This window comes from Rhamphochromis longiceps, linkage group LG23 (assembly GCF_057381845.1).
Source record: "Rhamphochromis longiceps isolate RC_006_pf linkage group LG23, R_longiceps_female_GT1.1, whole genome shotgun sequence".
Lineage (NCBI taxonomy): Eukaryota > Metazoa > Chordata > Actinopteri > Cichliformes > Cichlidae > Rhamphochromis > Rhamphochromis longiceps.
In genome coordinates this window covers 17,908,722-17,936,370 of record NC_140578.1, presented here as the reverse complement: position 1 = coordinate 17,936,370, position 27,649 = coordinate 17,908,722, and the positions used below count along the sequence as shown (strand labels likewise).

At 41.0% G+C, this 27,649-nt stretch overlaps 1 protein-coding gene across 1 annotated transcript; it reads left to right on the top strand.

Moving 5' to 3' along the window:
* The first annotated feature begins 2,151 nt into the window (after positions 1–2,151).
* Positions 2,152–18,735, top strand: LOC146641569 (pinopsin-like). The gene is made up of 4 exons (XM_085399564.1): positions 2,152–2,700; positions 15,290–15,615; positions 16,022–16,255; positions 18,105–18,735. The coding sequence occupies exons 1-4, from the start codon at positions 2,325–2,327 to the stop codon at positions 18,354–18,356; spliced, it is 1,188 nt and encodes a 395-aa protein (XP_085255690.1). The 5' UTR covers positions 2,152–2,324; the 3' UTR covers positions 18,357–18,735.
* Positions 18,736–27,649: the final 8,914 nt, after the last annotated feature.

Below are 27,649 nucleotides of genomic sequence, written 5' to 3'. Positions count from 1 at the left end.
TTTTAACACGATTTTACAGTTTGTGTTGTTATTTTACTTTTATTGTGAAAGATTCCAATGTCATAGTTTTTACACAGTCAGTTGTATTTCTAAATAAGCAGCTTTTACATAGTGACTCATGTCTGCCAATCTTTAAAAATGAACAAGAGTTCAGTTTTGCTTTTGGATACAGAGGTCAGGCACACACTGACGTCAGGTCTGCTCCTGCCCATGTTATGTGACCAATATAGGTTACCATGGTGATTTATCCAGGTAAAAAGAGAGCCAGTTTGGTGACACAGAAACTTAACTTTAAGCCTGACATGGCTCGCTACTCCACGAACCTGGCTTCATAGTACACTCCTCTGGACCCTCTATCAATTTTCAGGTGAGTTAAACATCGGCTCATACCTACGCATCACACAAAGTGGACGAGTTCTGATTTCAGAAATCTGAACTGAACCATTTTAAAAACATGGAAAATAAGATTTTAGGATAAAACCTGAAGAAGGAGATTTCCCCTTCATCATCAGCTTGTCTTCTTCAGAGACCACGTGAGTTCTGAGGGACCTGACACGCTTTCCTTTTCATCCTGGGTGATGGCAGAGGACAGAAGAATGTCATCAATCACATGTTTCTCCAGTTTATTGCAATACCAAAACTAGCACATACACCCTTAGTATTATTATTTATTTATTTTTATAAAGCCACATAAGACATTTGAAAATTCAAAATGGCTGTTTATTCTGAAGAAAAGAAAGACGTCCTGAAAACCAACCAGAAGATTCCTTTTTAAATGACTGAAGCGTCAACTTTTATACCTGACAGTAGAGAAGTTGATTGAAAAGGGTTTTCACATGATTTATTTTTTAACTGCAAGTCTGCATGTCAAAGAGCACAAGAACCTCAAAGGGAACTGCCGCTGATGCACCTGTCAGAGTGTGAGAGTTAAAAAGTGTTTAATGTACAGCAAGTTTAACTGTTGTTCTATGAAAACTAACACATTTTACAAGAGAAGTGTTTTAGAGACAGCACACTGCTGAACTCCAGAGCGAGAGAGGAGAGATCTGTTTACAGTCTTAACTTTTATTTCTCAGGACAAAAAAGGAGGGATTTACAGCTAAATAAAAACTGACACGTAACACCAAAAAACAAACTTTAGTTTTAATTTAAGCTGAAAGAAGTTGGGAAGCCAAACCTTCCGAACATCAGGGTGAATACTAATGTCAAACTGGTTACTTACAAACATCAAAGTCATTTAAATCATGCAGCAGATTATGAAATGCTGCTGTCTTCGCTAGTCGGACCATAAAATCTTCATCAGTAAAACTAAGTATTGTTTTTATTTTCATGTATGACACTGGGACTGGGACTCAGTCTGACACTCTCAGTGAGCTTTGGCCCTGCCATACTTGCAGGCAAACACTGCTGCATCTTTATACCTGCGAACACTTTATAGTTTATTTTAGTCAATTTTTAATTCTGTGCTTTAATATTTTTTTCCTTTTGTCAATTTTGTGTTCTGGTTGATATTTTTAGACCCTGTAACACGGCACATACACCGAGCATAAAGTTTTATTTGGTATTCATTACTGCACTGTCATGACATCCTTACATGTTTGACCTGGTAGTTGAACTGTGCGGTGAATCTAAAAAATTAAAGTCATTCAAACCTATTTTGTACCTACATTATAATCAGTCCAGTCCTTTTTGGTTACTTAAATGATCCTGTTAGAGCTGTGATGTCACATGTGTTTCCTGTTGGTCAGCTCTCTCTTGATAAAGACATTTTTACTTTTCTTACATTTTGTTTTTGTTGCTTTTTCCTTTTTATCCTTCATAAATGAAGGATATTCAACAGTCACTCTGCCAAAAACAGATCGCAGTTTCTACCCTGACATGTCCTCTCTCAAAATGAGCTGATATCACTCATGAGAGAAATGTTTGACATGTGTTTAATAGATTATAGACCAACGAGTCATTTACAATGTTTAAATAAGGGCAAAAATGAATTTTTGGCACAACGCCTGCTCTGAGGCAGCTGTTCTCAGGTGTTCTGCCTCCTGTCATTTGAAACACAGTTTCCTCACTCTCTCTCTGTGTGTCGTCACTCCTCTCTCTCCCCTCTGTATTTAAAGTGTGTTTCGCTGTGCTCGGAGCTGTGAGGAGTATTTCTGCTCTTCCTCAGCGGGTCCTCGGACTCCTCCCTGCCCGGGGATTATCAAACAGCCTGATCCGAGCGGGGGTCTTCAGCAGGAGGATGGCGCAGAGCGCAGCGCGGAGGCGCCATGAGAAGCTGAGCTGACTTGGATCCACTCAGAGGAGAGCAGGAGGAGCACAAGGACATGTTCTCGGAGCTGAGCGGCTTCAACCTGACCTCTAACCTCAGCGAGCCTTCCACCGTTCCGGGTCAGGAAGGGGACGAGGAGTGGAGAGACGCACCGCTGGAGCGGCTGTCGCGCGGAGGTCACGTGGTGGTGTCGGTGTGCCTCGGCTCCATCATGGTGTTCGGCTTCCTCAACAACCTGCTGGTGCTGGTGCTGTTCTGCCGCTTCAAGAGCCTGCGGACGCCCGTCAACATGATGCTGCTCAACATCAGCGTCAGCGACATGCTGGTGTGCGCGTGCGGCACCACCCTCAGCTTCGCCTCCAGCCTGCAGCGCCGCTGGCTGTACGGCCGCCGCGGCTGCATGTGGTACGGCTTCGTCAACTCGTGCTTCGGTAAGTGTATGTACCCCTGGAGCCTCAGAGCCCGAGAGGCTCTGTCAGGTTACCGGTCTGAGCTGACCAATCACTGGCTTCATTTAAGAGCAACTTAAAAAAAAGTTTTTCTGTTGAAACAAACAGTTAAACTTAATTTTAAACTTTATTTATAAACAGCAAAAGTGAAAAGATTATGTCAACGTTTCTGCGCTTTATTTTGAAAAGTCTCCAACCAGACTCCCTGCAGCTTTCAGAGGTTTAAGAAGCGGTCCTCTATTTTTTCATGCTGCCGATTTTATTCAGTGTTTACTTACTTTACAGCTTTATTTATTCCATATTTTCTGTGGATCCAGCTGCACTTTATTCGCTTTACATTTGAGCAGTGCACAGGTTTGATCCTGATGTTTTCTTCTCCCACCTGTTGAGTTCTCAGGGGTCATGTGGGCCATGTTTCGTGAAGTGGGTGGAGATGCAGATAAAGTGCAGCTGCCTGCTGCAGATAACAAACCTCTGTCCGAACACGGGACCTCAGGGGACCCACACATGAGCTCTGGTAATGTGATCAGAATCAGCTCTGGGTGGTTTTATTAAATGTAGCACACAACAGAAAATAATCAGACCACAGGAAGTGGACTGTTACCTGCTCTGTTCTCACCTGGGCTCAGTTTGAGCTACATGGAGCTGCAGCTTCAAGACTTGTATAGGCTCAGTTTCACAGACATGGATCAAGGCCAGTCTGGCTGGTTAGTAACTAGGGCTGGGCAAGGCTGGACTGGGACAAAAAATCGGCCCGGGCATTTTGACTAGAGACCGGCCCACCAGGATAAAGATTGAAAATGTGACGTCATTCAGGGGTAAAACCGCAAAGGATTCTGGGAACTTGTGGCAAGAGGTACTAGCGCACGCAGGCTTTCAATTGAACTCAGTTACACAGCGATAAAAAGAAACCCAAAAAATGTCAAGAAGCTGTTGTATTATTAACTGCAATAGCCGGTCGCATGACAGCCACGGAAAGCCGACGGGTAAACAGATCATTTTTTTTTTTTATCGGATTACGTCGTTGAAGAGAAATTTTTTAAGCCATGTTTCCGAAGTAAGAGCCGACGGATGGTCTGGATATACCAAATATAACGTCTCAGAACACTCCAGCTCACATGTTAGTCTGCTCCAAGCATTCCCACAAAGGTCAGAGTTTTGTAGTAGTTAATACGTCGTTTTTCTTAACATAATTGGTGATATAGGTTACAAGCAAGTCTGGCGCTGAACAGAAATTGTCGCGCTATGCTCCTTTATTTATTGTGCATTAATAGTGAATTGTCCTGACACAATATTGCGTTTCGCTTCTGTTATCACCATGGTACATTGACAAAAAACATATACTTTTATTCACAGGGTAAAACAGTTGTTTTGTATCACTAATTGTCCATTGCGATTACAACATACAATATTATTGTCACTGCTACATTTCTGTAATGCTACCAGAAATTATTTCCACTACTAATTAATTACCGTTGAGCTCAAAGGTTATATTAATAAACGGTTAACGAATGTGTATTTATGACGACGATTTGTGAGACTGGTAAACTTACCTCTGTTCGTACGATGGTCTTTCGTTCTACACGGTGCGTTTCAAGGTCCTGCACCCATCCGTCGGTAAACTGTACCTGGGCTTGTTGCAGTGACCTGAAGTTACTAAAAACTTCATGAGTGTATGCACTCACTCCCAGAACCGTATAATTATAAATCTGAGCGTGGTGAAAGTTGGGCAGCACGCTGACGTCTTTTGTCCACTCTGTGTGCTCGTAAAGGTCTGACCCTTTCACTCCGTTGATTTTTTCCTCGTATCTTTTCTTTGTCTTTTCATCGAGTCTGTCTTTGTACGGACCGGCATTGTCCTCCTTTTGTTTTGTACATTCCTTTTTTGTGCGGCAAAGAAAAAACAAGAAGGTATTGGAACCGGAGATTGAACGTTTTGCGGTGCTGCAAATGCTTGCATTTGATGCGGTACTTTGATTGTTTTGCCACTAGTTCCCGGCATGCAATGCGCGAAAATCACGTGATTGCTAAACAAGGGGGCGGGTGCATCCGGCCTCCTCGGCTGTAATTGGTCCAGCCCAGAGTCGATCATGACAAACTGGCCAATCCAACACCTTTCATTATATATACCCTTCCTAAAAAAAAAAAAAAAAAAAAAAAATCCATCGGCCCATAAAAACAAAAAATCACCAGCGGCCCACCGGGCAAATGCCCGGTATGCCCGATGGCCAGTCCAGCTATGGGGCTGGGTATCGTCACTGATTTCTAGAATCGATTCGATTCCGATTCACAAGGTCCGATTTGATCCACGATTCGATTCGATTTAAATCTGAGAAATTTTGCCTCAGACAGTCAGAAATATTATAATTCAGATCAGTACATTTACATATTTTTGTATCTATAAAAAGGAAGCTGACACTCGCAAGACTCTATCAAAAGTGTGAGCATCACAGTAGATGCCTTTGTGTCAAAGTAGCTGAAGATAAAACACAGAAAAACATGAAGGTGATTTTCCTGGCCTGGGATTTTATAAAAATATTCTGCAGTACATCAAAAACGAAAGAAAACCATTAATCAACATATGAACATTACCTCTGAAGTTACAGCGGTTTTATTACAGACACAGCTAAGCGTTTTGCATTTTGTATAATTTTAAAAAGTTTACATTTGTTCAGAAGCCTATTGAACAGCAGAAATGAGTCTTTCTTTTCAGAAGTAAGTAAAAGGGAAAAAAAAACAGCGGCCGACAGCGCTGTAAACAACAGTAGACTTGTGCGTAACAAGCAAGTGAATAATGCAGAAAACAGATTTTTAGACGGGAAACTGTTCTTGAAGTATATAGAAAAAGCGAGAGAGAGCGAGAGAGAGCTGTGAATGAAGTGTGATTTTATCATGGTGCAAGCAAAACAGCAAAAGTCAGAGGGAATTCATGACGATGTTTATGTGAAGTGTAGTTTGGATCTTCTTTTGCTGCTGGTTCGGTCAATAATGTTTGGAGAGAGATAAAACCAACAGCTTTAGAATCAGTGTAAAAAGGGCGTAAACACAAAGCGCGGACCCGCCGAAACATTGGAATCAGCGAGCTGTTGGCTTTCAACCCCGACCGTGTCCGTGCCGTCGGGTGAGAAAGGCGACATCTCACTGATTCTGATCCGTCGGCGGGTCCGAGCTTTGCGTTTACATCTTTGTGCAGAATCTGTGTACCTGCTCTCATTTACTGTTTTAGCTTTTCGGTGGTTCTTGAAATTTTGTGAGGTTTAACCTGAGATTCTGGCGTTTCGGGCATTTTAAAAAAATCAATTCAGGATTTTAATGAATCGATATCACGTTATCCAAGCCAGAATCGATTTTAATCGATAAATCGATTATCAAAACCCACCCCTATTAGTAACCTTGGTTGTTGTTAACAAGTACAACAAATTTAGATTGGCATCAGAAAAAAAGAAATAGTTAAAAACAGCAAACAGACAATAACAACAATAATAAATACACACCTGAGGGAATGATTGTGCAGAGTGCAATGACAGTCCTGAAAGTTGTTATCAGTGCAATGCGGGAAGTGGGGGGGGGTCAGTTTAAGCAGTACTGGATTTGTCTGTGCCTTTTGCCTGATGGCAATTTTGCAGCTCAGTCCAATTCATTTTTTTTATATGGCACCAAATCACAACAGCAGCCACTTTTTCTTTTAAATAAATTATTAATTACTGATAAACTGTTGAGGTATTAAAGACTTCTTGGGTATAGTGAGAAAAAGATTATGATTATTTCCAACTTTTCTTTTGATGAAGCGCCAATTTACCTGTCGCCATGGTGACATCCCCTCTAAAGAGCCTGGACAATATAGCAGCTGGAGGCTCAGTTTATACTTCCAGTTGATCGATATAGTTTCAAATGATGCTGAGGGTTACAGTAAAAAAAAAAGTGACAGGTTGTTTACCAAACAGCAGATCAGGTGCATCAAGTCAAGTAAGGACATAAAACGTGGATGGAGAGGACCCTAACCTACAAGCAGCCACAGAAAAGCTTCATTCAGACAGATATGAAGAAAACCATTTCAAAACAGATCCTGATCCACCCACCCAGCTTCTTAGGTTTTTGTGCATAATGTGATGTGATAGGTTTGTAGCATAAACCCTATTCGCTGGAACGTTGAAGACAATATAATTACACTGCAAAGCAAGACACAAGGTTCTGGTTTACTCATGCATGAGGGAGGTGTCTGGCTGGAGCCAAGTGTCGTCCCACCACTTGACCTCCGTCAGAGACTCTCAGCCAGGCTCCCCATAGCACTCCTTTTATTGTGGTTACATGAATATGCATAGGTTCATTAACATATGACGTCTTACATAGGTATACATGTGAACAAAGAATACTGTGTGTGTGTGTGTGTGTGTGTGTGTATGTAGGTGTGTGTGTGTGTATGTAGGTCAAGATGTGACCCTGTGAAGCCTCCCTAAAGCTAGTGCCAGGATGTCTGAGTCCATCTAACAAAAGGCTCTTATACTTAAACAGATATACATGTGCTTGCTATACCATAAATCAACAAGAAAAGATAAACTCTCCTAGGGAGTATGTGATTTATACCAAGGACACTCTAGAAGAACGGATGCACTCCCTAACACACAGAGCTGTTACTTTAGGATGAAACATCCTTTCAATCCACCAATGATTATATACACTTCTAAGCATATATGAGTAAATATTTCTAAGCATAAATGACAATCAACAATACAAATCTAACATTTCCCCCCTTTTTGACCTTTATGCTTGAAAAGTTCCCAGTTATGAATACCTCATGTCTGACAGTTTCAATGCAAACATTGTTATATTCAGCATATGTCAAATCACCCTAAATTACTGAAAAAATACACAGTTTAACAAATGTATTAGCAGTTATCTCATTCCTCATTGATCTCATCTCATGGCAAACTGCATCCTACAAGCAAACAAAGAAATTGTTAATTTAATAGTGAAAATAAGAAAGTAACATTTTCAAAAACATCTCAGCTTGGTGATGCTTCCTCTGGGTGTGCAAATCACATGTCTCTCTGCAGGGTGGTTTGAGCTCTGCAGGGCGTCATGAATGTCTCTTCCAGATGTTTCCATCATTGTCCATAGGACCAGAGTCCAAACGTATGTAGAATAAACATTCAAACATACCAGTTGGTTTTGTTGTTTGTCAACATGGGTCTCAGCTATTTCCAAAGCTGCAGACCTCTCAGCACTCTAGTTTTATGGCCTCTCATTACCCCATTCAAGCCTTCGTCCTGCGAGGGGGATATTTATGACTCCTTAATTGTCCACGCTCTGCAGAGAAACACCTCTGTGGAAAGGGTGCAGGGTTGTCTTACTGCTGTTATGATCCCAGCAGCCTTCAGAGTGTCATCGTATGCACAGTACAGTGGCACATTAGGTGATGTTCATAGTAAACTGCTGTCATCACCACCATAGTTTCTGGTTCCTGTGCTTTCACAGAATCATGATGTCATCCTCGAACTCCTTCTGCGCTGTCGGTGGAGCTTGGCACGCTCCTCATCCCTCGAGTTTTCGTGTTCCAACGCTGCTGAAGGTTTAAGGCAGAGCACGTCGTACACCTTAGTTGTCTTCCTCAGCATCAATATTGAATCTTTCATTTTATTTAAAATCTTGCTGTGGGAAGTCTCCTCTTGATCTCCTGGAAGCTTAGTAGCACAGCTCTCTGTGTCCTGTCTGCTGTGCTGAAGATGATCTCTGATCCTCCTGAAGTCTCTCTCCCATCTTGTGGACGATCCTCTCCTCTATTTTGCAGGCAGTTTCATGGTCCTTGCTGTGGCTCCAAGGTCTGATTTCATGATGGGCCCCAACCAGCTTGATCTTTGACCTCAACCACTGCCTGGGCTGTCCGCTATGCCTGGAATGTTTCTCCTCACTGCTGCACCACTATATTTCAAAAAAACTTCTATTTGGAGAGCATGTCAACAATCATCAAACCACATTCTTTAGTTCAGTGAACTTCACTTATAGGCCATCGAAGCCTCATCTGAACATGGATGCACCACTTGCATAGATTTAATACTTGTAAATAAACAGCTAATCACACAAATCACTGCAACAATAATAGTAAACATTGTTTAATATTAATTCTGGACCCCACCTCTTGACGCATGGACACGCTCATGCGTCAACTCACCAAACCTGGATCCCTGTCTTAAAAACTGGCTCCACCAGGAGCCTGCATACACAAGATCTGGAAATAAAATCAACCTTCACACGTATAAACAATTATATCAAAAGAGTAGTAAGCATTCAGCACGGGCAAGACAAGTGTCATGTGCATGTTTTCTCAAATCATTAAATCACTATCATTACCATAATTCGCCCCAAACATGGATCATCCCATGTGCTCAGTTAACATTAACGTAATCGGTGACTTCTCTTAAGCAAAGTCACTCCACTCACATATTATTATTATGGGCTCAAAGTGGCCAGCAAAGAGCCCATAATAAACTATTCCATAAATACCGCAATCTCTTATTTGTTTTACTCATGTCACTTGTCCGTTTCAGCTGAATCCTCCACAGCATTCTCAAAGAAACAAACATTAGCAATACACATTGACTGTGGGCAGACGGAGGTCAGACACAGGTCAACAGGTTCCAGAGGTGCCATAAAAAAAAGACCATAAAATCAACCCTAGCTGTGGAAAGAATGTCAGTCACATGTAAACCCAGAAATCCTATAGTAGAAAAACATCAACCAGTTGTCCTGGTATAAATCATGTGATCAAACCACATGAAAAACTGTAATGCTGTAGAAAAAAAAAATGCAATGTTAGCGCTGCGCAGATGTATACAATTTCTCACAGTTTCTTTTACCAATCAGTCAGCTTCCCTTTTTATTTCCATTCATTCATGCTTTCTTTGCTGATAGTGGAATCGATTGTCGCATTTAGTTTCCACTCTCAGCAAAATGACGTCATTTCAAAAAGAAAAAGAACTTTTGATAGGATTATATCGCTGAATCCGGTTTTGGACAGGGACTTTCATTTAATAATTGTCCCAAATGAGTGGCTTTCTCGATCGGTCGCATAGCACTTTCAATTCCCGACGTGCAGATCTGCTTTAAAGAAAAGAAATAAACAAACAAAATCAGTGCCTGTTCAAAAGATAAAAATGAAAAATAACAAATTATCAAACCAAACTTTCAGTGCACTGTAAAAGTATCAAAATAAAAAGGCCTTGTTAAGTCATGACACAAACTCCTCACCTCAGGTAAATCATACCATTAGCATGGTTCATGGCATCATACCATCATACTAATCGGCAGGCTCGACTTCACAACAGAAGAAAAATCATCAGCTAGATTCACTCCAAATCAATCATCAGCTGCACAAAACACAACATAACCCTAATGTCATATTAGCTATGAGTTTAATCACCAAGTCTGTGCTCGTCACTCATTTAGGCCACAGATCTATTCTATTCAATTTTCCTTTTTCCTTCATCATAAAACATGTAACATGTTGTCATGCACTTCACAAAAAACGTTTGTTCTGACGTATTCAGAGTTGTATATCTAGATACAGAATTCACTCGCACATCAAACAGGAAACTCAATGTTATAGGGTCTCCACTCAACACAACAAACTCCAACACATCTCATTCACTCGTGCTAAAATTCAGTCACCTTTCATTAATCTAAGAACCGATCAACTAATTTGCATATCAGTTATTAACCCACTAAGTTGACAGGACGACAGAAATGCATGTTCAAAATATTATCACAAAAGACAATTTCCCTCATACAGTAAATTACTTGCTGCATCAATCAAGCAGGAAGCTTCTCCCAATTTACCATTTTAACACTAAATTTATTGTCTGATCGCTGGTTAGTCAAACCAGGATTGTTTTCCACAAAAGTTAAATTGTTGTCCTGCAACTTGGACAGTCAATTTTTTTTAGGATAAATTCAGTATTTGATAACAAGTGTCTGCTAAATTGACACTATTTTACACTGATGAAAGATAACAAGCTAATTTTCATTGCATGTGTGTGGAGCTGTATATCCAGCAGAGCATGCAATGTGCTATGAGTTTCACTGGTCTTTACATCACACGAGGTGACTTGGACAAGATAATAAACAGACTCACACACTTAAAATGTTGTCTAATCTTCATAAGCTATTTTGTGTTTGGAATTGTTAGTAGGGTTAATATATGTTCTGTTTTTATGTATCTTCTGAAACAGGTTACCATCGGCAACCACACTGTGTGTTGTTAACCCCTTCTACAAATACCCTCTTTTAATGTGTAACACTTTGTGTATGGTCTTGTGTTATCTCTGGTGGATATTAGCTGCATGTGTGGTGTCACCTTTCCATTTTCTAACAGCACACTTGCATACCTCAGTGCTTGTCCCCTTCCCCCTTTTGTGGTGGTCTGGACACTGTGTCAGTCCTCCACTTCCAGGCAGTCGCTTGTCTCCCCGAATTCCTTAACCTAATTTGATTGGCCACACTAAAACAGCAGCCTCAGTCCTCCTCTGCTCCTCTCCTTCTCTCCCACTTTTCAGTCCAATGGCAGTCAGCTTTTTTTCCAGCTTTGTCCCGTGTCTCTCTTTGTCCCACTGTCTCTTTCATTGCCATCTCACTCCAAACATGGCAAATGTCAAACTCAGACAGTCTTCTCAAAAGTCCTTCACACACAGTGAGGTTGCAGCTGGCTGGAAACGCATCTCCATCCATCCAATCTAGATGATGGTTCTTCTCTTTCTGATGCCGTTTGCCCACAGCGCTGCTGGACCTCTCTGCTCAGATTGTCTCTTGGACTCCTGTCCACTGTTAAATGTTCATGCTCGTGCTTCTGAAACTGCACTCGGTGTCTTCAGGGAGAGATTCGTTTCCTTGGATCTTGCTTGTTCAGGATGAGGACGGGAAGCTGCAAAACAATTCAGCCAAAAATTCTGGCTGAGTGTTTCTAATTTTTCTAATGATTTCAACCTATAATTTTCTTACGACTGCTGCCCGTGTAGGATTGATCCAGGTCCGTTCCCCACCTGTAAACGACAGACTGAGAGACTTTCATTATTATCATCACTGCTTAATCATCACACATCTCTCTGTCTGTGTTTGTGTGAACAATCCTTTCTTAAAAGCAGAAAATGACATTGTAGTTGTTTTTCGGCTGATCAACACAAAACCTTTTTCCTATGATTATTTTTCTTCGTCTACAATGTAATTTGTCTCTTTTTCACTCTTTTTTTTTTCCCTTCACAATAGCTTGTGATCTGCAAAATCACTGCTCTCACTCACAATCAAAGGCAATTACTTTTGCACAGTGCACAAAAACACTGTGATGTCAGACACATTCACACTCACTTTTTCATCTACATAAATAAACCATATGGCTGGAGATATGCGCCATGGTGATCCATAGGCATGATCACCAGTTTTATTTAATTATTTTTAATCCAACAAAACAAATAAACAAAAACTGATGCTACACACACACGAGTCAAGGTGCAGAAAAACTGCTCATGGAAACGCTGCACACTCTCTGTTTCCCTCTCTTTGAGCAGCTCTCAGACAGCTCTTGATCTGATAATGTGTAGCTTGCTCATCAGCTCAAAAAACAAAAACAAAACTGCAACGCGACATCACACAGTAGTTGCAGCATATTAGTTGTTTTCACAGGCGTGCTGTATATCTCAACAATGGCTCATAATAAGACGACAGTCTTTCACACAGGTCAAGTGCCTCTATGCACTTCATTAGTTTAAATATTTACCTATATCACTTCACCTCACATGTCATTGTACTGAATTTAAGCAACCACAAGCTTAATGTAGATTACTTTTAACAACTATCCACCTCAATTACGTCCATGGTCTGGCACACAGGCTGTTAACATTTTGTGTCAGGAAGGGGTGGGGGGAAAGCCACCCACCAGAGCACAGCTGCTGATGTGGGCTGGCCTTTTCCACACACTCTTCAAGGCTGGTGTGTTTTCTGAAAACTTCTAACATTTGAATCTCTTCCATTTATAAGCCTGCGATTAACCGCACGGCTCAGGTCCGCGTGAAACCCGCGCGACCGCATTCGCGTGCACCCACGCAGCTGTGGAGCCTTCGCTCTCTCTCTTTTATACATAAATACTTTGTGCTGCCAGGAGCAAAGTCCAGCACAAACGTCTTTCTCCCTCTAACTCACTCTTGGTTGCTTAGAAACCATAATAACAACAACAACTGCTGACGTCACACACCACGCGTTCTGCTCCGCACACACTCACACACAACAACAACAACGAGACGACGACGAAAATGACAATAACACAAAATAGGCCTACTCCGGACTCACACCGGACCGCTCGGGACCCTGACCCAGCTGTGGGACGCTCACCCACTCGCGCGACAAAACCCAATGAAGGGACGCTCGGGACACACACCCAGGGCGATTTCAAAACCGGACACACACCGGACGCTTGGGACCCTTGGGCGATTTAACCAAAACTTCTTTTTCGGGACACTAACCCAGTTATCGCTCCACAAAGCAGCGAACTTCTCAACGCCTCACAAAATGGCAGAGACTGCACAACGACACGGTTATAGAGTCGGCCTCTTTAAACTTACTTGGCGTTGCTTAGCGTGTAATATCAGCCTGAATCCTGCCGATCGCCATTTATCGAGGAGAAGGACAGACAGCGAATCCACAGGAACTTCCTGGCTGACGTCAGTCTTTCAGCGTGCCTCTCCCCCCCCCTCGGTGAATGCGATCCCAGGGAGCCGGCATCGAAGGACCAATTAATGATAGGTTTGTAGCATAAACCCTATTCGCTGGAACGTTGAAGACAATATAATTACACTGCAAAGCAAGACACAAGGTTCTGGTTTACTCATGCATGAGGGAGGTGTCTGGCTGGAGCCAAGTGTCGTCCCACCACTTGACCTCCGTCAGAGACTCTCAGCCAGGCTCCCCATAGCACTCCTTTTATTGTGGTTACATGAATATGCATAGGTTCATTAACATATGACGTCTTACATAGGTATACATGTGAACAAAGAATACTGTGTGTGTGTGTGTGTGTGTGTGTGTGTATGTAGGTGTGTGTGTGTGTATGTAGGTCAAGATGTGACCCTGTGAAGCCTCCCTAAAGCTAGTGCCAGGATGTCTGAGTCCATCTAACAAAAGGCTCTTATACTTAAACAGATATACATGTGCTTGCTATACCATAAATCAACAAGAAAAGATAAACTCTCCTAGGGAGTATGTGATTTATACCAAGGACACTCTAGAAGAACGGATGCACTCCCTAACACACAGAGCTGTTACTTTAGGATGAAACATCCTTTCAATCCACCAATGATTATATACACTTCTAAGCATATATGAGTAAATATTTCTAAGCATAAATGACAATCAACAATACAAATCTAACATGATGTCAACAGTATAACAGGCAGAGGTCACGTCCAAAATCAACAGACCAGAACATTCTCATGCATCGCAGCACACTCTATGAAAACATGTTGCAGTGGAATGAGCTCTTCAACAGCTGGATTGAAAACTATCCAGAATGCTGTATTTGTCCAGAACAGCTGTAAGCTGCTCAGCCTGAACCTTTTCCAAAATCTTAGCAGTAAACAGTAATTTAGAGAAGAGTATGTAGCTGCTAAGAAAAGAAGGGTCAGCTTATTTTTTAAGTGGGTGGATAAGAACATTCTTAAAATAAACAGGAACTTGACCAAAGACCAGTGACGTGTTGATTTTAGTGACCACAGTGGCTGTTAGGCTGAAAGACATTTTTTGAACAAGTATGCTGGTATAATGTTAAGAGAGCAGGAGCCTATTTTCACTGAGACAACTAATTTTACCAGCTCAGGTAAAGGAGGTAAAAAATAACAGGCTGACCTGGGGTAGGAACAGGCACCAAACAGGAAGATGCCAAATATTATGTCTCACATTACAGATTTTTACTACAAAGAAAGAAAGAAAAATAAATATCAAATTTTATGACTGTTTTTTTTAACATTGACCATTGTTCACTGTAAATAGTCTCAGCAGAATTAAGGCAAATCTATTCAAATTACAATTTTTGATGCTAAACATGATTTAGTTACTGCACAGAGCTCAAATGGAGTCAGTACTGAAGATGTGAAAGCTGAAGTAGTGGTGACCCCTCCACACTATCATGATTTGCACTTATCTGCCCCTCTAGACTGAGCGGCAGGTACAGTAAGTGGACTTCCAGGGTAATTCCTTTATTTATGTTGCCTTTAAATTTCTGTCAAGAGTCGGTCATTCCCAGTTCCAAGGCAACATACCAATCTGCTTACTGCTGAAGATCACAGTTTTTATGCAGTATATGTTTTTGAAATGCTGCTCTCTGTGGAATTATCATTCTTATTCTTTGTTTTTACTAAGGTTACTGTAGCCCTGTAGTTATTCTGTTTTTTAATCTGCTCATGGCTGCTGGATTAAACTTGAGCTGGAGTCCATTCATTTTTCTGCATGTTAACGGATGTATTTTCTTTATTTCCAAATTGTAGATGAGTCCTTTTTTTAAGTTAACCTGATCACATCCTGTCTTTGTTCTTAGGCATCGTCTCCCTGATCTCTTTGTCCATCCTGTCCTACGACCGCTACAGCACTCTGATGGTGTACAACAAGCGGTCGGCGGACTACAGAAAACCCCTGCTGGCAGTGGGGGGGTCGTGGCTGTATTCGGTGATATGGACAGTGCCCCCCTTATTGGGCTGGAGTAGTTATGGCCTGGAGGGGGCGGGGATGAGCTGCTCGGTGTCGTGGACTGAGGAGTCATCTCGCTCACATTCATACATTATCTGTCTGTTTGTGTTCTGCCTTGGGCTCCCCGTCCTGATCATGGTGTATTGCTACAGCCGCCTGTTCTATGCCGTCAAACAGGTGGTTCACGTTCACAGATGCTGAACATCTGGCAACTTAATTTATAATTTATATTTTCAATACAATAACGTCAACTAAAAGAGTTTTTAGTAGACATGTGTGTATATATTATATATTTTATATATGTTACATATATTTTTTTCCTTTAATTAAATTTGCATATTTATTTACATTATTCAGTTTATTAATTTATAATTTGCTATTTTAGGTATTTACACTTTTAAAGATATTTTTACTACCTAAATATTACAATATTTGTGCTTTGTTGCTTCTGACAGGGGTTTTTCTGTCTTTATCTTTTATTATTTCTGTATACTTATTTATGTTCTATTTTCGTGTCATGAGATTTTGATGGGACAATTTTGAAAATGTTTTAATGATAAAGTCCCTTCGTCTTGTCTGTCAGGTGGGTCGTATCAGGCGGACAGCAGCTCGTCGGCGAGAGTTTCACATTCTGTTCATGGTCATCACCACGGTGGTGTGTTACCTGATCTGCTGGATGCCATACGGCATTGTTGCCATGATGGCCACCTTTGGCCAGCCAGGACTCATCAGCCCCGTTGCCAGCGTCATCCCTTCAATCCTTGCCAAGACCAGCACCGTCATCAACCCTGTGATCTACATCCTCATGAACAAACAGGTGAGTGCTGGACTGAGCTGTTATCAGGTAGAAACAGGGCTTAAAATACGATTTGTCAGTACGGTAGGTAGGAGCACTGACACACTGATGAGGAAGAAAATAAAAATGCTAATAAATTAAAACATGCACCAAAAAAGTAAGATGAATAAATAATATTTTCTAATTTTTAATGTAGATTTTGTGATTTTTTTTCCAACTTTCATTATATACATATTAAAAAAATGTGTAGGAAAAACTAAACATATATATAAATATAATGAGTAAATGAACATTTTTATGTTCATGTTTTTTTTCTTTTTGAATATTTAATTTAAGTGAGACAGAGAGGTGTGGCAGGATTGTTTTTTAATTTAATCTCAGTGCAAACTACATAAGTATGATGCCTACACACAGACAGAAACACACATGATGTCATTAACAAAGTACATCACAATGTTTTCTTTTTTTTTTCAAAATCGTATATTTATTTAAAACTGTATTTAAAAAATGAACTTTAAATAGCAAATAAATATTCCATACTTTGAACAACCTAGCTCTCTAAAGCAGGGGTGTCAAACTCCAGCCCTGGAGGGCCGGTGTCCTGAAACTTTTACATGTGTCTCTGCTGCAACACACCTGAATAAAATTAGTAGGTCTTTAGCCAGACTATAGAACTTGGCTGCATGCTGAAGTGGCAACCCCTAACTCTACTCTACTCAACTCTACTGAATCAAATGGCTGAATTGCCACCTCAGCATGCAGTCAAGTTCTATAGAATCTTGCTAATGACCTACTATTTGTATTCAGGTGTGTTGCAGGTGGGACACATGGAAAAATTTCCTCGAGGACTGGAGTTTGGCATCCCTGCTCTAAAGGAATAAGAAGGAAAAATAGAAAATAAATTCTTAACATATCTAAAAAACTGAAAAAAAATATATTGGTTGTAAATATTTTAAATATTTTAATTGATTCTACATGTACAAAGATATACAGTTACACCTTAAAGTTTTAATGGAAGATCAAAAAGTAAGACAATTGAAATAAAAAAAAAAACGATGTTGCTTTTTTTGCTTGTTTTTTAATTAAGAACATCTATTCAACTCTTTGTTAACATAAGTATCAGCGAGTCACATGGCAGCAACTCAGTGCATTAAGGCATGTAAACATGGTGAAGACGGCCTGCTGAAATTTAAACTAAGCATTAGAATGAAGGAGAAAGACATTGTGGGAGCCAGATCCAGATACTGCTGCGACTTTCCCACATAATCATCTCTACAGTTTACAGAGAGTAGTCTTTAAAAAAATTTTTTAAAAATCCAGTGAGTGGCAGTTCTCTGGGAGAAAATCCCTTGTTGATGCCAGAGTTCAGAGGAGAATGTCCAGACTGCTTAGAGCAATTAGAAAGGAAACGAGCTCAAATTACCGCTTGTTACTACTAAGGTATGCAGAAGAGCATCTTTGAATGCATTCAGCCATGTCTCAGCGGTTGAGGCTGGTGATGGTGCTACAAGTTGTTTTAGAAAACAAATTAAATTTAATTACACTGATAAGCAAAGAAACATTTGGTTTATTTTGTGAATAGCATGTTTGCTCAGTAAGAGACTATCTGCCTGGAGATAACATCAACATCTGTCTGTTAATGAAGCAGGTATTATCATACAGAGCGAGTTTGGACTGGAGAGCTCACAAACTCCCATTTACATCGTAAAAAATATACTTTCATGGCATATCATTTGGCTAATCAACAAACTTCAGATGAGGTTATTGGGTAAGTGAGGATGGAGCTTAAGACAGAATAGCTGCCAACACTGGCATTGACATATATTATATTAAAACCACTAACAAAAACAAAAACAAATCTCTTTGTCAGTTCTACCGCTGCTTCCTGATCCTGTTCCACTGTAAACACCCACTGACGGAGGATGTACAGTCCTCCATGCCCTCCAAGACCACCATGGTCCAGCTGAACCGGCGCGTGTTGGATGGCAGCCCCGCCGGGCCATCTGGTACCAAACCCATTGTGCAGGAGGTGGAAGGAATCAGCGCTGCAGAATCTGACAAAACCGACCCCGTAGAGCTGCCGCTGCCACCCCTGCCACTGCCTGAAATCTCCTCCTCCTGACAGCCCTAAGCACTGACTGTTCACTGAAAAGTGGGGCCAGCAAATGTCTGTTTTTTGAACCCTTCAACCACCAACATCTCAGCTCATACTCACACCCATACTCATCACTTCTCAGTTTGTATGTGTTTCATTTTTTTTGGGAAACGATGAGGTCATACCCTAGATGCCAACCGTATTCAGCTGCTGTAATTATTGATTTAATAATGTGAGCTAAACTAATCTAACAGAAGAGTTAAATCCTGTTGTCGGATTCAACCGTTGAAATCAGAGGCTCGGTAGAAATCAGATTTTGCTTGTTTGTTTGCAGCCCTCAGACTTTAATGACTAATTTGTGGGTATTTTTCTATGGTCTGTGTCCTGTTGGTGTGTTGGGAATAAAGTGCTGTGCTCTGCTTTGACTCTCTGACTTTAATTTTAGTAGGCTCAATATGAGCGATGATTAGTAGTTCTGATGCATGCATGTCCTTTGATTTATTTATTTATTTTTTGGAAAACTACACAATTTCACTGTCCATAAAGAAGGCCACTAATACAAGATACGAGCTATTGCAAAGAAATGGAAGTTAAGGCCACTGTACAGGCCTGATTTTACAAACTTATGCTTGGTCTTAATGGCCAGGTCTCTTTTTTGCTGCTGCAAGTGCAACTAAAACAAGTTGTTGGGTCTGTGTTTCCACAAGCCCCGCTGGTTTAGAGACATATTCATCATGAAGAAAACAAGACAGTCAGCGATCGATCGATTTACTTGCAAGGGAGGCCTCGTCGGTGTCTACCACGACATCGGGGTCATTTACCACGAAATGACCCCGACGGCCTCCGCTTGCTGCCTTTTATTGGGAAAACAGTTCACACAATACACAGTAGTTTACATGTACCTCCCCTCGTAACCCCCCTTGGCACTGTATGTAGATGTGTGTGGGTGTGTAAGAATGTGTGTGTATGACCTCCTGCTGACCAAGGGTCATAAAAGCAGGAAGCAACATCACAAGAAACAGATCTTCCAGATAGGATGTGCCTGTGATAAAACACTACAGCCCCTACCCAGAACCTCGAGAATCTGGGGAGATGGACAAAGAATTCCTTTCATCACAGAGTTAAAACAATGTAGAGATGGTAAGCATAAAAATGACAACATTTAACAATTCACTTTAACAAAGTCACATTAGAAAATTCATCACTTACATTAAATGATTTTGACTCAGTCAGATTAGTAATTGAGCGCTGGTTAATAGAGCTACGTTGTACCTGCGGAGTGTTACTGAGCGGACCTAAAGCATCTTGAGCTGGAGCGGGGCACAGATTAAGTACACTATTCAGAAGTCATTCGTCATGTCAAATGACAGGCGGATAAACTCTCAGGTTGGTAATAAATGTATTACCTGTATAAGAAAAAGCATCATGTAAACAAACGAGAGCCTAACAGTAACTGTTATGCTGGTAGCTAAAAATGCTAATTTAGCTTAGTTTGCCCTGGGTTCATCTTTGACAAACAAATATGATTGAATGTTTCCAGTAGAATTCCACAGTTGCCATCTTGTACCCTCTCAGAGCCCCGTATGCTTGCAGAGACCCCTACAGTAGGGAAATGTGTAAAAAGACTGTAGAAACCATTGTATTTTAGGTTTATTTATGTCTTACACAGCATCCCAGCTCTTTAGCTAACTTAATAACTTTAGCTAAAGTGAATAGTTAGTCTAATTAATTAGTGCAGCATTACTGGATCGCCCCTGTTTGACATGATATGATATATGACTCACACTGTGTTTAACTACCATAATAATTATTAATAATTCTTGGGTTACTGAGTGTATGATTAATTAAAGTTTTTTTTAAGACATACATACATTGTTATGTTTGACATGCAGATGTTTTCAGATCACCAAAACACCTCCTAGATCTACTCTACAATCAACTTTTACAGGTTTTTATGTGCCAGAAATTGGAATGTCCACTGAAGACTGAAGATGGTGAATTTCTGAATCTCTACGCCTTGCCATTGATCTCCTTGTGCCTTCATCTAGTTTTGGAAGAGACATTTACTTAACCACACTCTCACATGCTCTGTACCTACATCACCATCCCTGACAGTCATAGCTTGGCCCATCAGAATGTGAAATTATAAGCGTGCAAAACGTGTTATTTTGCAAAGTACTCTCTAGGGTTCTTAAATCACATATGACATTGAGATCATTTCTTTTGAATTCTTTTAAATAATCCCTTCTTCTGAAAAATAAGAACCTCTCCTGGTTTTAATGGTACTTTGGAGTTCCTTACTTTCTGTTGCACTCCCAATCCCAAATAGATGCTGACAAGCTGGCACAGTAACATGGAGGAGAGAAAGAAGTTGGCAAGGACTACTAAAACTCTTTTAAGGATTTCAATGGCAATGAACCTAATGCCTAACAATGAAAAATGTAAAATAATAATAAAGATAACGCATGTCTTCTTTAGTTTTTTGTTTATTCTATATAATCATCCAGATGTCTGGCTGGCTGATCATCAGTGTTGGGTAAGTTACTTTAAAATAAAAACAAGAATCACTCAGAAGTGTTCGTCTATACTCTCGTGTCAGGCGCTTCAGTAGATTACTCCTGCTATTAACAGCAGCCGATAGTTTTTTCTCCCCAGGACATAGCTTACATATTACTGTAGTATTCTTGTCTGCTTGTTTCAGAAAAGTGAAAAGACGGGAATATGTCCATTTCAAAAAACAGCCACACGCTTCAGCATAGTCCGACATCTTCCGCTTTAGAATACGACTATGCAGCAAACTGGCGCGAAATGACGTGCACCTGCACTACGATGTTAAAGCGGCAGAGTTTACTTCTACGTTTAGAAGATAAATTATTGAAATGAAATAATGATATTCAGCGAGTTTAATTATTTTACAATGTAAAGCAAGTAAATTGTAAGTAACTGTAATTAAAATACCTAAAAATAAACAGTAATTAGTCAATTAGTGGAAAAGTAATTTAATTACAGTAACACATTACTTAGGGGGATCACGCTTTTCAAACCCTGGCTCCAATACTGTGGAATGGTTTACCCTCCTCACTACGCACCATCAACACGGTGGCCTCTTTTTAAAAACAGCTTAAAACTCATCTGTTTAGACAGGCATTTGGGTAATGTTAATGCGTAATATGTTGTTTTATTTTATATTTATATTGTACTATTGCTTGTTTGATATGCTTTTATATTTCCTCTATGTTGCTATATTGTTTGTTTGACATGTCTTCATGTGAAGCACTTTGTAACAGTGTTTTTGTCTTAAAAAGTGCTATATAAATAAATTTTACTTTTTTACTTACTAGTAACGCATTACACCCAACACTGCTGATCATGCTTCTAAACATGATCAGCCAGCCAGACTTGTGATGACAAAAACCACAATTGAAGGCCTTTATCATCACATGCTTGAACTCATCATATGTTTTTTGCATATGCTGAACAGGCAGTTGGACATGCTGTAACTGCTGGGTAGAAAACTGCATGAACACTATATGGACTATGACAGGTGTGGTTGAACTGCATGAAGACTCTCTTCTGGCAGGACAGGAATGTGGCCTTGTCCTGTGAGCCACTGTAAGGATGTACTTAGAGTAGAACTGGACCATCACTGGCCTCAGGCTCTTCACCTTTTCGAAGACAAAGCAGTCATTTAGATAAAATATTGGATATTATTTACCTGTAACTGCACAAAGAGAATTTAGAAATATAATTATTGACAAGAGTAAACAAGCACTGATAGTGTAATATACAGCTACAGATTTGTGTGTGTGTAAAAAAGATTTGTATGTGTAAAAAGAATTTGTATGTGCGTAAAAAAGATTTGTGTGTGGACTTAGCCAAAAAAACCCCTGCAAGTTACAAGTACGAATTTTGACCCTATTTTTCTTCCTTTCATCTGATTGGTCAATGTCATGTCAATCACAAATCTAACAATCCAATCAGAGAACAGATGGGTTTGGCTGTCGGAGGGGCACTTTTTTGAACTGCAGGTTCTTAAAGGACCGTGTGTCTATGTGAGTGCGCGTGAGTGACTGTGTGTAAGTGCATCTGTATATATGTGTTTGTACCTCTGCGTACGTGACTTCCTGGGGGGTCATAAAAGTCCATCCCCGTTCCAGACCACAGTTATCCAGTTACAAATGTTGAGACCCCCACCCAGGTATGCCCTGGGGAATTTCCACTCAGCATTAACTTCTCTTTGTCTTACTTTCACAGCTCAAGTGGGGGAAGGTCTCTTAGAAATCTACTCCTAAGTTTATGACACTCAGGCCTTTATTACATCGAGGGCAGTGTCAGTGTCTCTACAATAATTCTACATTTCTGAACTCTAAAATAGGCTAAACATATCTTCAAGACTTATTTCGGTAAAAGAAATCAAACATTTTCAATCCCAACAACAGTCCACAGAGCAAAGTAGCATACAGTACATGGTAAATAGATACACATAAAACGAACAGTGAGAAGTAAAAACCATCGTCTTACCAGATGTTTTATTCTGTAAACTTAAAATAAACCCCTGAAATTAGAGTTTAGTGTTTTAAGTCATCTATTAAAAACATGAGTCAACACTTCTTTCTCTCAGCAGCATTACTGAAGTGACACTTTAACAATCCTTCATATCACAGACTTTATGATGATAAAACATGTTCTCCCATTAGTAGATGTCTGCGCTGTCAGTTGTCATGAAAATGTCCAGAGCCAGGGTTCAAGCTTCCGCTTCAATCACCATTGATCATTAACCCTTTAAAACCGGTCAGAGCGGGCATGCTCCATTTTGCGTAACTATTTTTAAATCCCGGTAGCACTGCAACCACGTGAGCTAGCGCAAAAATTTTTTTTGCATATGAAACCGGAGGAGTTGTACTTACATCTTATGCCATCAGCTTGTCCTAGGTCACAGATTCCTTCCACATATAGCTTTGCAAAAACTGCATAAAAAGCACTTGCAGCAACAAAAACATACTATTCCAGAAACTCGCTTTGCCGATCCGATCAGCTGTTCATAACACTTCCTACGTCCATCAGCGTGAACTATCACATGTCCGCCATGACCTGCCCGAAACCGGAAGTGATGTCATTTTCGCGGAAATGTAGTTTTTTACCATCAGGGCCTCATGAGCCTATACTGGTGTTTTTAAAAGTTATGTTTGACTTTATGACTTTCTGTGTCGTTTCTGGGATGCTGAGGACTCATATTGCACTGCTGGAAATAGTTTATTTTGATGCATATGCTGCTTTTTTGAAAATTTGCACTATAATATTTATTTTCCTGCAGTATATAAAAATTGGTGTATTTCAAAAATAAAACTATGAAGACACTCAAAATAAATTTCCTGTGGTGGGAAACTAGTTTGTGCAACTTTTTTGTATTTACAGTTTTGCGGGATAAGCCTCTTAAATTTCTCTAACTAGAAATATATGTTAAAAAACAAAAAAGATTTAAATTTTTTTTTAGTTTATTGGACTTTTTTGTAATTTATGTAATTACTATGCACTTAATGCATGCATATTATTAAAATTTAGGCTGTAATGGTTGTATTGATATATAGCAACTTGAAATGCTCCCAAAAATGGCACTACAGCATGTAAAAATATAATATAAGCTCTGGCGGACTTGGTTCTATGGTAGGTCTTAAAGGGTTAATAGGACCCACAAAAGATTTGTCACATTATCCCCGTAAACAACATGTTTTTATAGAAATCATTGTGACACAAATATTGAGATTCTTGTTTCACAATGTGCATGAACGCAAAACCTTTAGTTTCATATTTGTAAAGTATCGGAAAGAATACATTTATTCCACTGTATGAACTACACTTGTTGTAAAAAAGCTGATTGGAAATGCATTTAAAAAAAAAGCTCCTGCCATGACCTTCCTTCTGCGAGCACACATGCACAAACACACGCTCACATAGTAGCACACGCAGCATTGCACACACACACACACACGTGCGCGCACACACACACACAGAAAAAAGAGAGATGAGTGTTTATAAACCCAATTTCTGCTCCTCTGCATTAAGCAAAACACAAAATGAATGGATATAGTATCAGATGTTAACAGGGCCAGGATTAATGAGCAGAAAAATATTGGAGCTAAAAAAGAGCAACACAGGCAAAGCAACATAAAATGCTTAAGCAATGACAAAGGTCAGATGTGAGTTTGAATTTCAGGTTATGAATAACATAGAGTTGATCAAATTCCTGAGAGAGAGGGAGAGACAGAGAGACAGATAGAGAAAGGTACTCTTGGTGGATTATTTTGACACCAACTTCAGAGTATCAACAACATTAACTTAAATCGTAAGGCAGCTGTTAACATCTTGAAGTCACAGGCTGCAGGTGTGGTGTGATCACTCAGGTGTGTCTGCCTTGCTGCAGCTGTGAAACCAACCACACCCCGCCACATGGAAAAAAGCTGAACAAGAATCAAGATCACATAGTCTGTTAAGAAATTGAGAGCAACCTCACCGCCTGTGCTACCCTTTGGTACACCTGCTGCACAGCTGTGAGAGGAACAACATGCAATGCATGTTAAATGTGACTCAGTGGATTACTAGGTCAGCAATAATTTTAACCTCCTAGGACCTTGCGTCCATATATGTGGACATCACATTTTGGGTTATTTAGACCAAAATACAAAATTTTGCTCTACAAGGGCCTGATATCCACTTACGAGGACATTATACTGCCACTGTTCTATCAGAATTTTAAACGAATATCCTCGTAAGTGGCTCTCATTTTTCTTAGAAACAAAAATCAGGTTAAAAAAAACCCCGGTAATTCTTTGTTTTTACATTCATTGGGTCCCAATCAGCCTAAATAACAAAGAGAAATTAAAAATGCATGCCATGGCAGAGTTCGGTTCTTAGGAGGTGGATCATCATCAAAACTCACAGAAACAGTCTGAGAAACAGCTTTTTCTGCCATGTTCCCATGCCATGTTTTTTCAAGGTCCCATTAATACACTCATTTCACCAACCATAAACAGATATGCACATGTGACATGGTCTTCGTATCACTGACCACATTTCCTGTTAAACAGTGTTAAGAGTTTAAACAATATTTTTTAACTTATATATTTAAAAAAGACTTCTTAGTCATCTATAATTCTTATTTGAGTGTGTGATCATAACTCTTATTCACTTGGTACTTTTTGAATTTTCAAGTATATTTGGGAATAATAAGTGTCAGTGATTATTGACGTTTTCTTTATTGTTCGTGTTGTGACATGTTGTGACATAGCAGTATGCTTCGTCAATATGCTAGCGGAAGAGATTATCCCCACTGCGGAGAAGATTATCCCCACTGCGAGAGTCACCACATTCCCAAACCAGAAACCGTGGATGGACAGATCGATCCGCACTGCAGTAAACACCAGGACCGCCTCCTACAACGCGGGTCTCGCCACTGGCGATATGAGCGCCTACAAAGCGGCCTCATACGGCGTGCGGCGCACAGTGAGAGATGCCAAACGCCGGTACCGGGAACGTGTGGAGTCCCACTTCCACCAGGGCGACACACGGAGTATGTGGCACGGACTACGCACCATTACGGACTACAAAGCCAGGGACACTGCGCTGATCAACGCTGACTCTGCATTCACCAACGAGCTGAATCAGTTCTACGCCCGTTTCGAGGTTAGCCAGGCGGCTAATGCTATCTACCGCCTGACTACCGAGGACAGTGACGTCATCAGCGAGAGACCGGTGACCAGCATCGCGGAGCATGACGTCCGAGCGGCACTGAGGAGAGTGAACACAAGGAAAGCGGCGGGGCCAGACGGCATCACCGGCCGTCTGCTGCGCTGCTGTGCTGACCAGCTAGCAGGTGTGTTCACTTACATCTTCAACGAGTCCCTGGCGAAGTCTGTGGTCCCCACATGCTTCAAAAGATCCACCATCATCCCTGTGCCCAAGAACAGCAAACCCTCATCCCTGAATGATTACCGGCCAGTTGCACTGACCTCGGTAGTAATGAAGGTGTTTGAGAGGCTGCTGAAGAACATCATCTCCTCCTCCATCCCAGACACCACAGATCCGCTGCAGTTCGCCTACAGATCCAACAGATCCACAGAGGATGCCATCGCCCACGTCCTAAACACCACTCTCAGCCACGTGGACAAGAAACAGGGTAACTATGTGCGAATGCTGTTTGTTGATTACAGTTCAGCTTTTAACACAATAGTGCCCTGCAGACTGTTCACAAAGCTGAGGGATCTGGGACTTAACAGCCGTCTGTGTGCATGGGTGTTGGACTTCCTCACTGGCAGAACTCAGGTGGTGAGGGTGGGCAGGTGCTTCTCCAACAGCATCACCATCAACACAGGAGCACCTCAGGGATGTGTCCTCTCGCCACTGCTCTACTCCCTCTACACTTCAGACTGTGTGGCCACCCATGGCTCCAACACCATTGTGAAGTTTTCTGACGACACAGTGGTGTTGGGTGCCATCTCCAACAACGATGAGACAGCCTACATGGATGAAGTGAAGAATCTGGCATCGTGGTGCCAGGACAACCACCTCCAGCTGAACGTCAGCAAGACCAAGGAGCTGGTGGTGGACTTCAGAAGGGGTCAGCACAGAGACTACAAGCCCATTATCATCAATGGAGCTCCAGTGGAGAGGGTGCAGTCCTTCAAGTATCTTGGTGTCCACATCTCCTCAGACCTGACATGGGCTGCCCACATTCAGGTCCAGACCAAAAAGGCTTGGCAGCGCCTGTATCACCTACGACAACTGAGGAAGTTCAGGGTCTCTCCAAAGATCCTCAGGATTTTCTATACAGGCGCTGTGGAGAGCATCCTCACACAGAACATGACATCGTGGTTTGGGAACAGCTGTGTGAAGGACCAAAAAGCTCTCCAGAGAGTGATCCGTACAGCAGAACGCTGCTGCAGGATTGCTCTCCCCCCGCTTCAGGACACCTACACCAGGAGATGCCGGACTAGAGCAGCGCAGATACTGAAGGACCCGTCCCATCCTGGCAACAAACTGTTCCAACTTCTGCAATCTGGTAGAAGGTTCTGCATCATCCGGGCAAGGACAGAGAGACTCAAGAGGAGCTTCTATCCCCAAGCCATCCGTGCCCTAAACACACACACCCGCCCTCTCACATCATCTATAATTGATTGAGTCAGGACTCTTCCAGACACTAAACCAAGGCACAATGTACATTTCAATTCCTTTAATTTTAAATATGTTTATATTGTCTATCCTGTAAAACAGTCAGATGTCTATTCATATTAATGTACAGAATTCACCTGCTTGCTGCTACTACT

Coding starts and splice junctions, on each gene's coding strand:
- LOC146641569 (XM_085399564.1), top strand. CDS start 2,325: ATGTTCTCGGAGCTGAGCGGCTTCAACCTGACCTCTAACCTCAGCGAG. Junction 2,701..15,289: donor CTTCGTCAACTCGTGCTTCG/GTAAGTGTATGT, acceptor CTTTGTTCTTAG/GCATCGTCTCCCTGATCTCT. Junction 16,256..18,104: donor ACATCCTCATGAACAAACAG/GTGAGTGCTGGA, acceptor TCTCTTTGTCAG/TTCTACCGCTGCTTCCTGAT.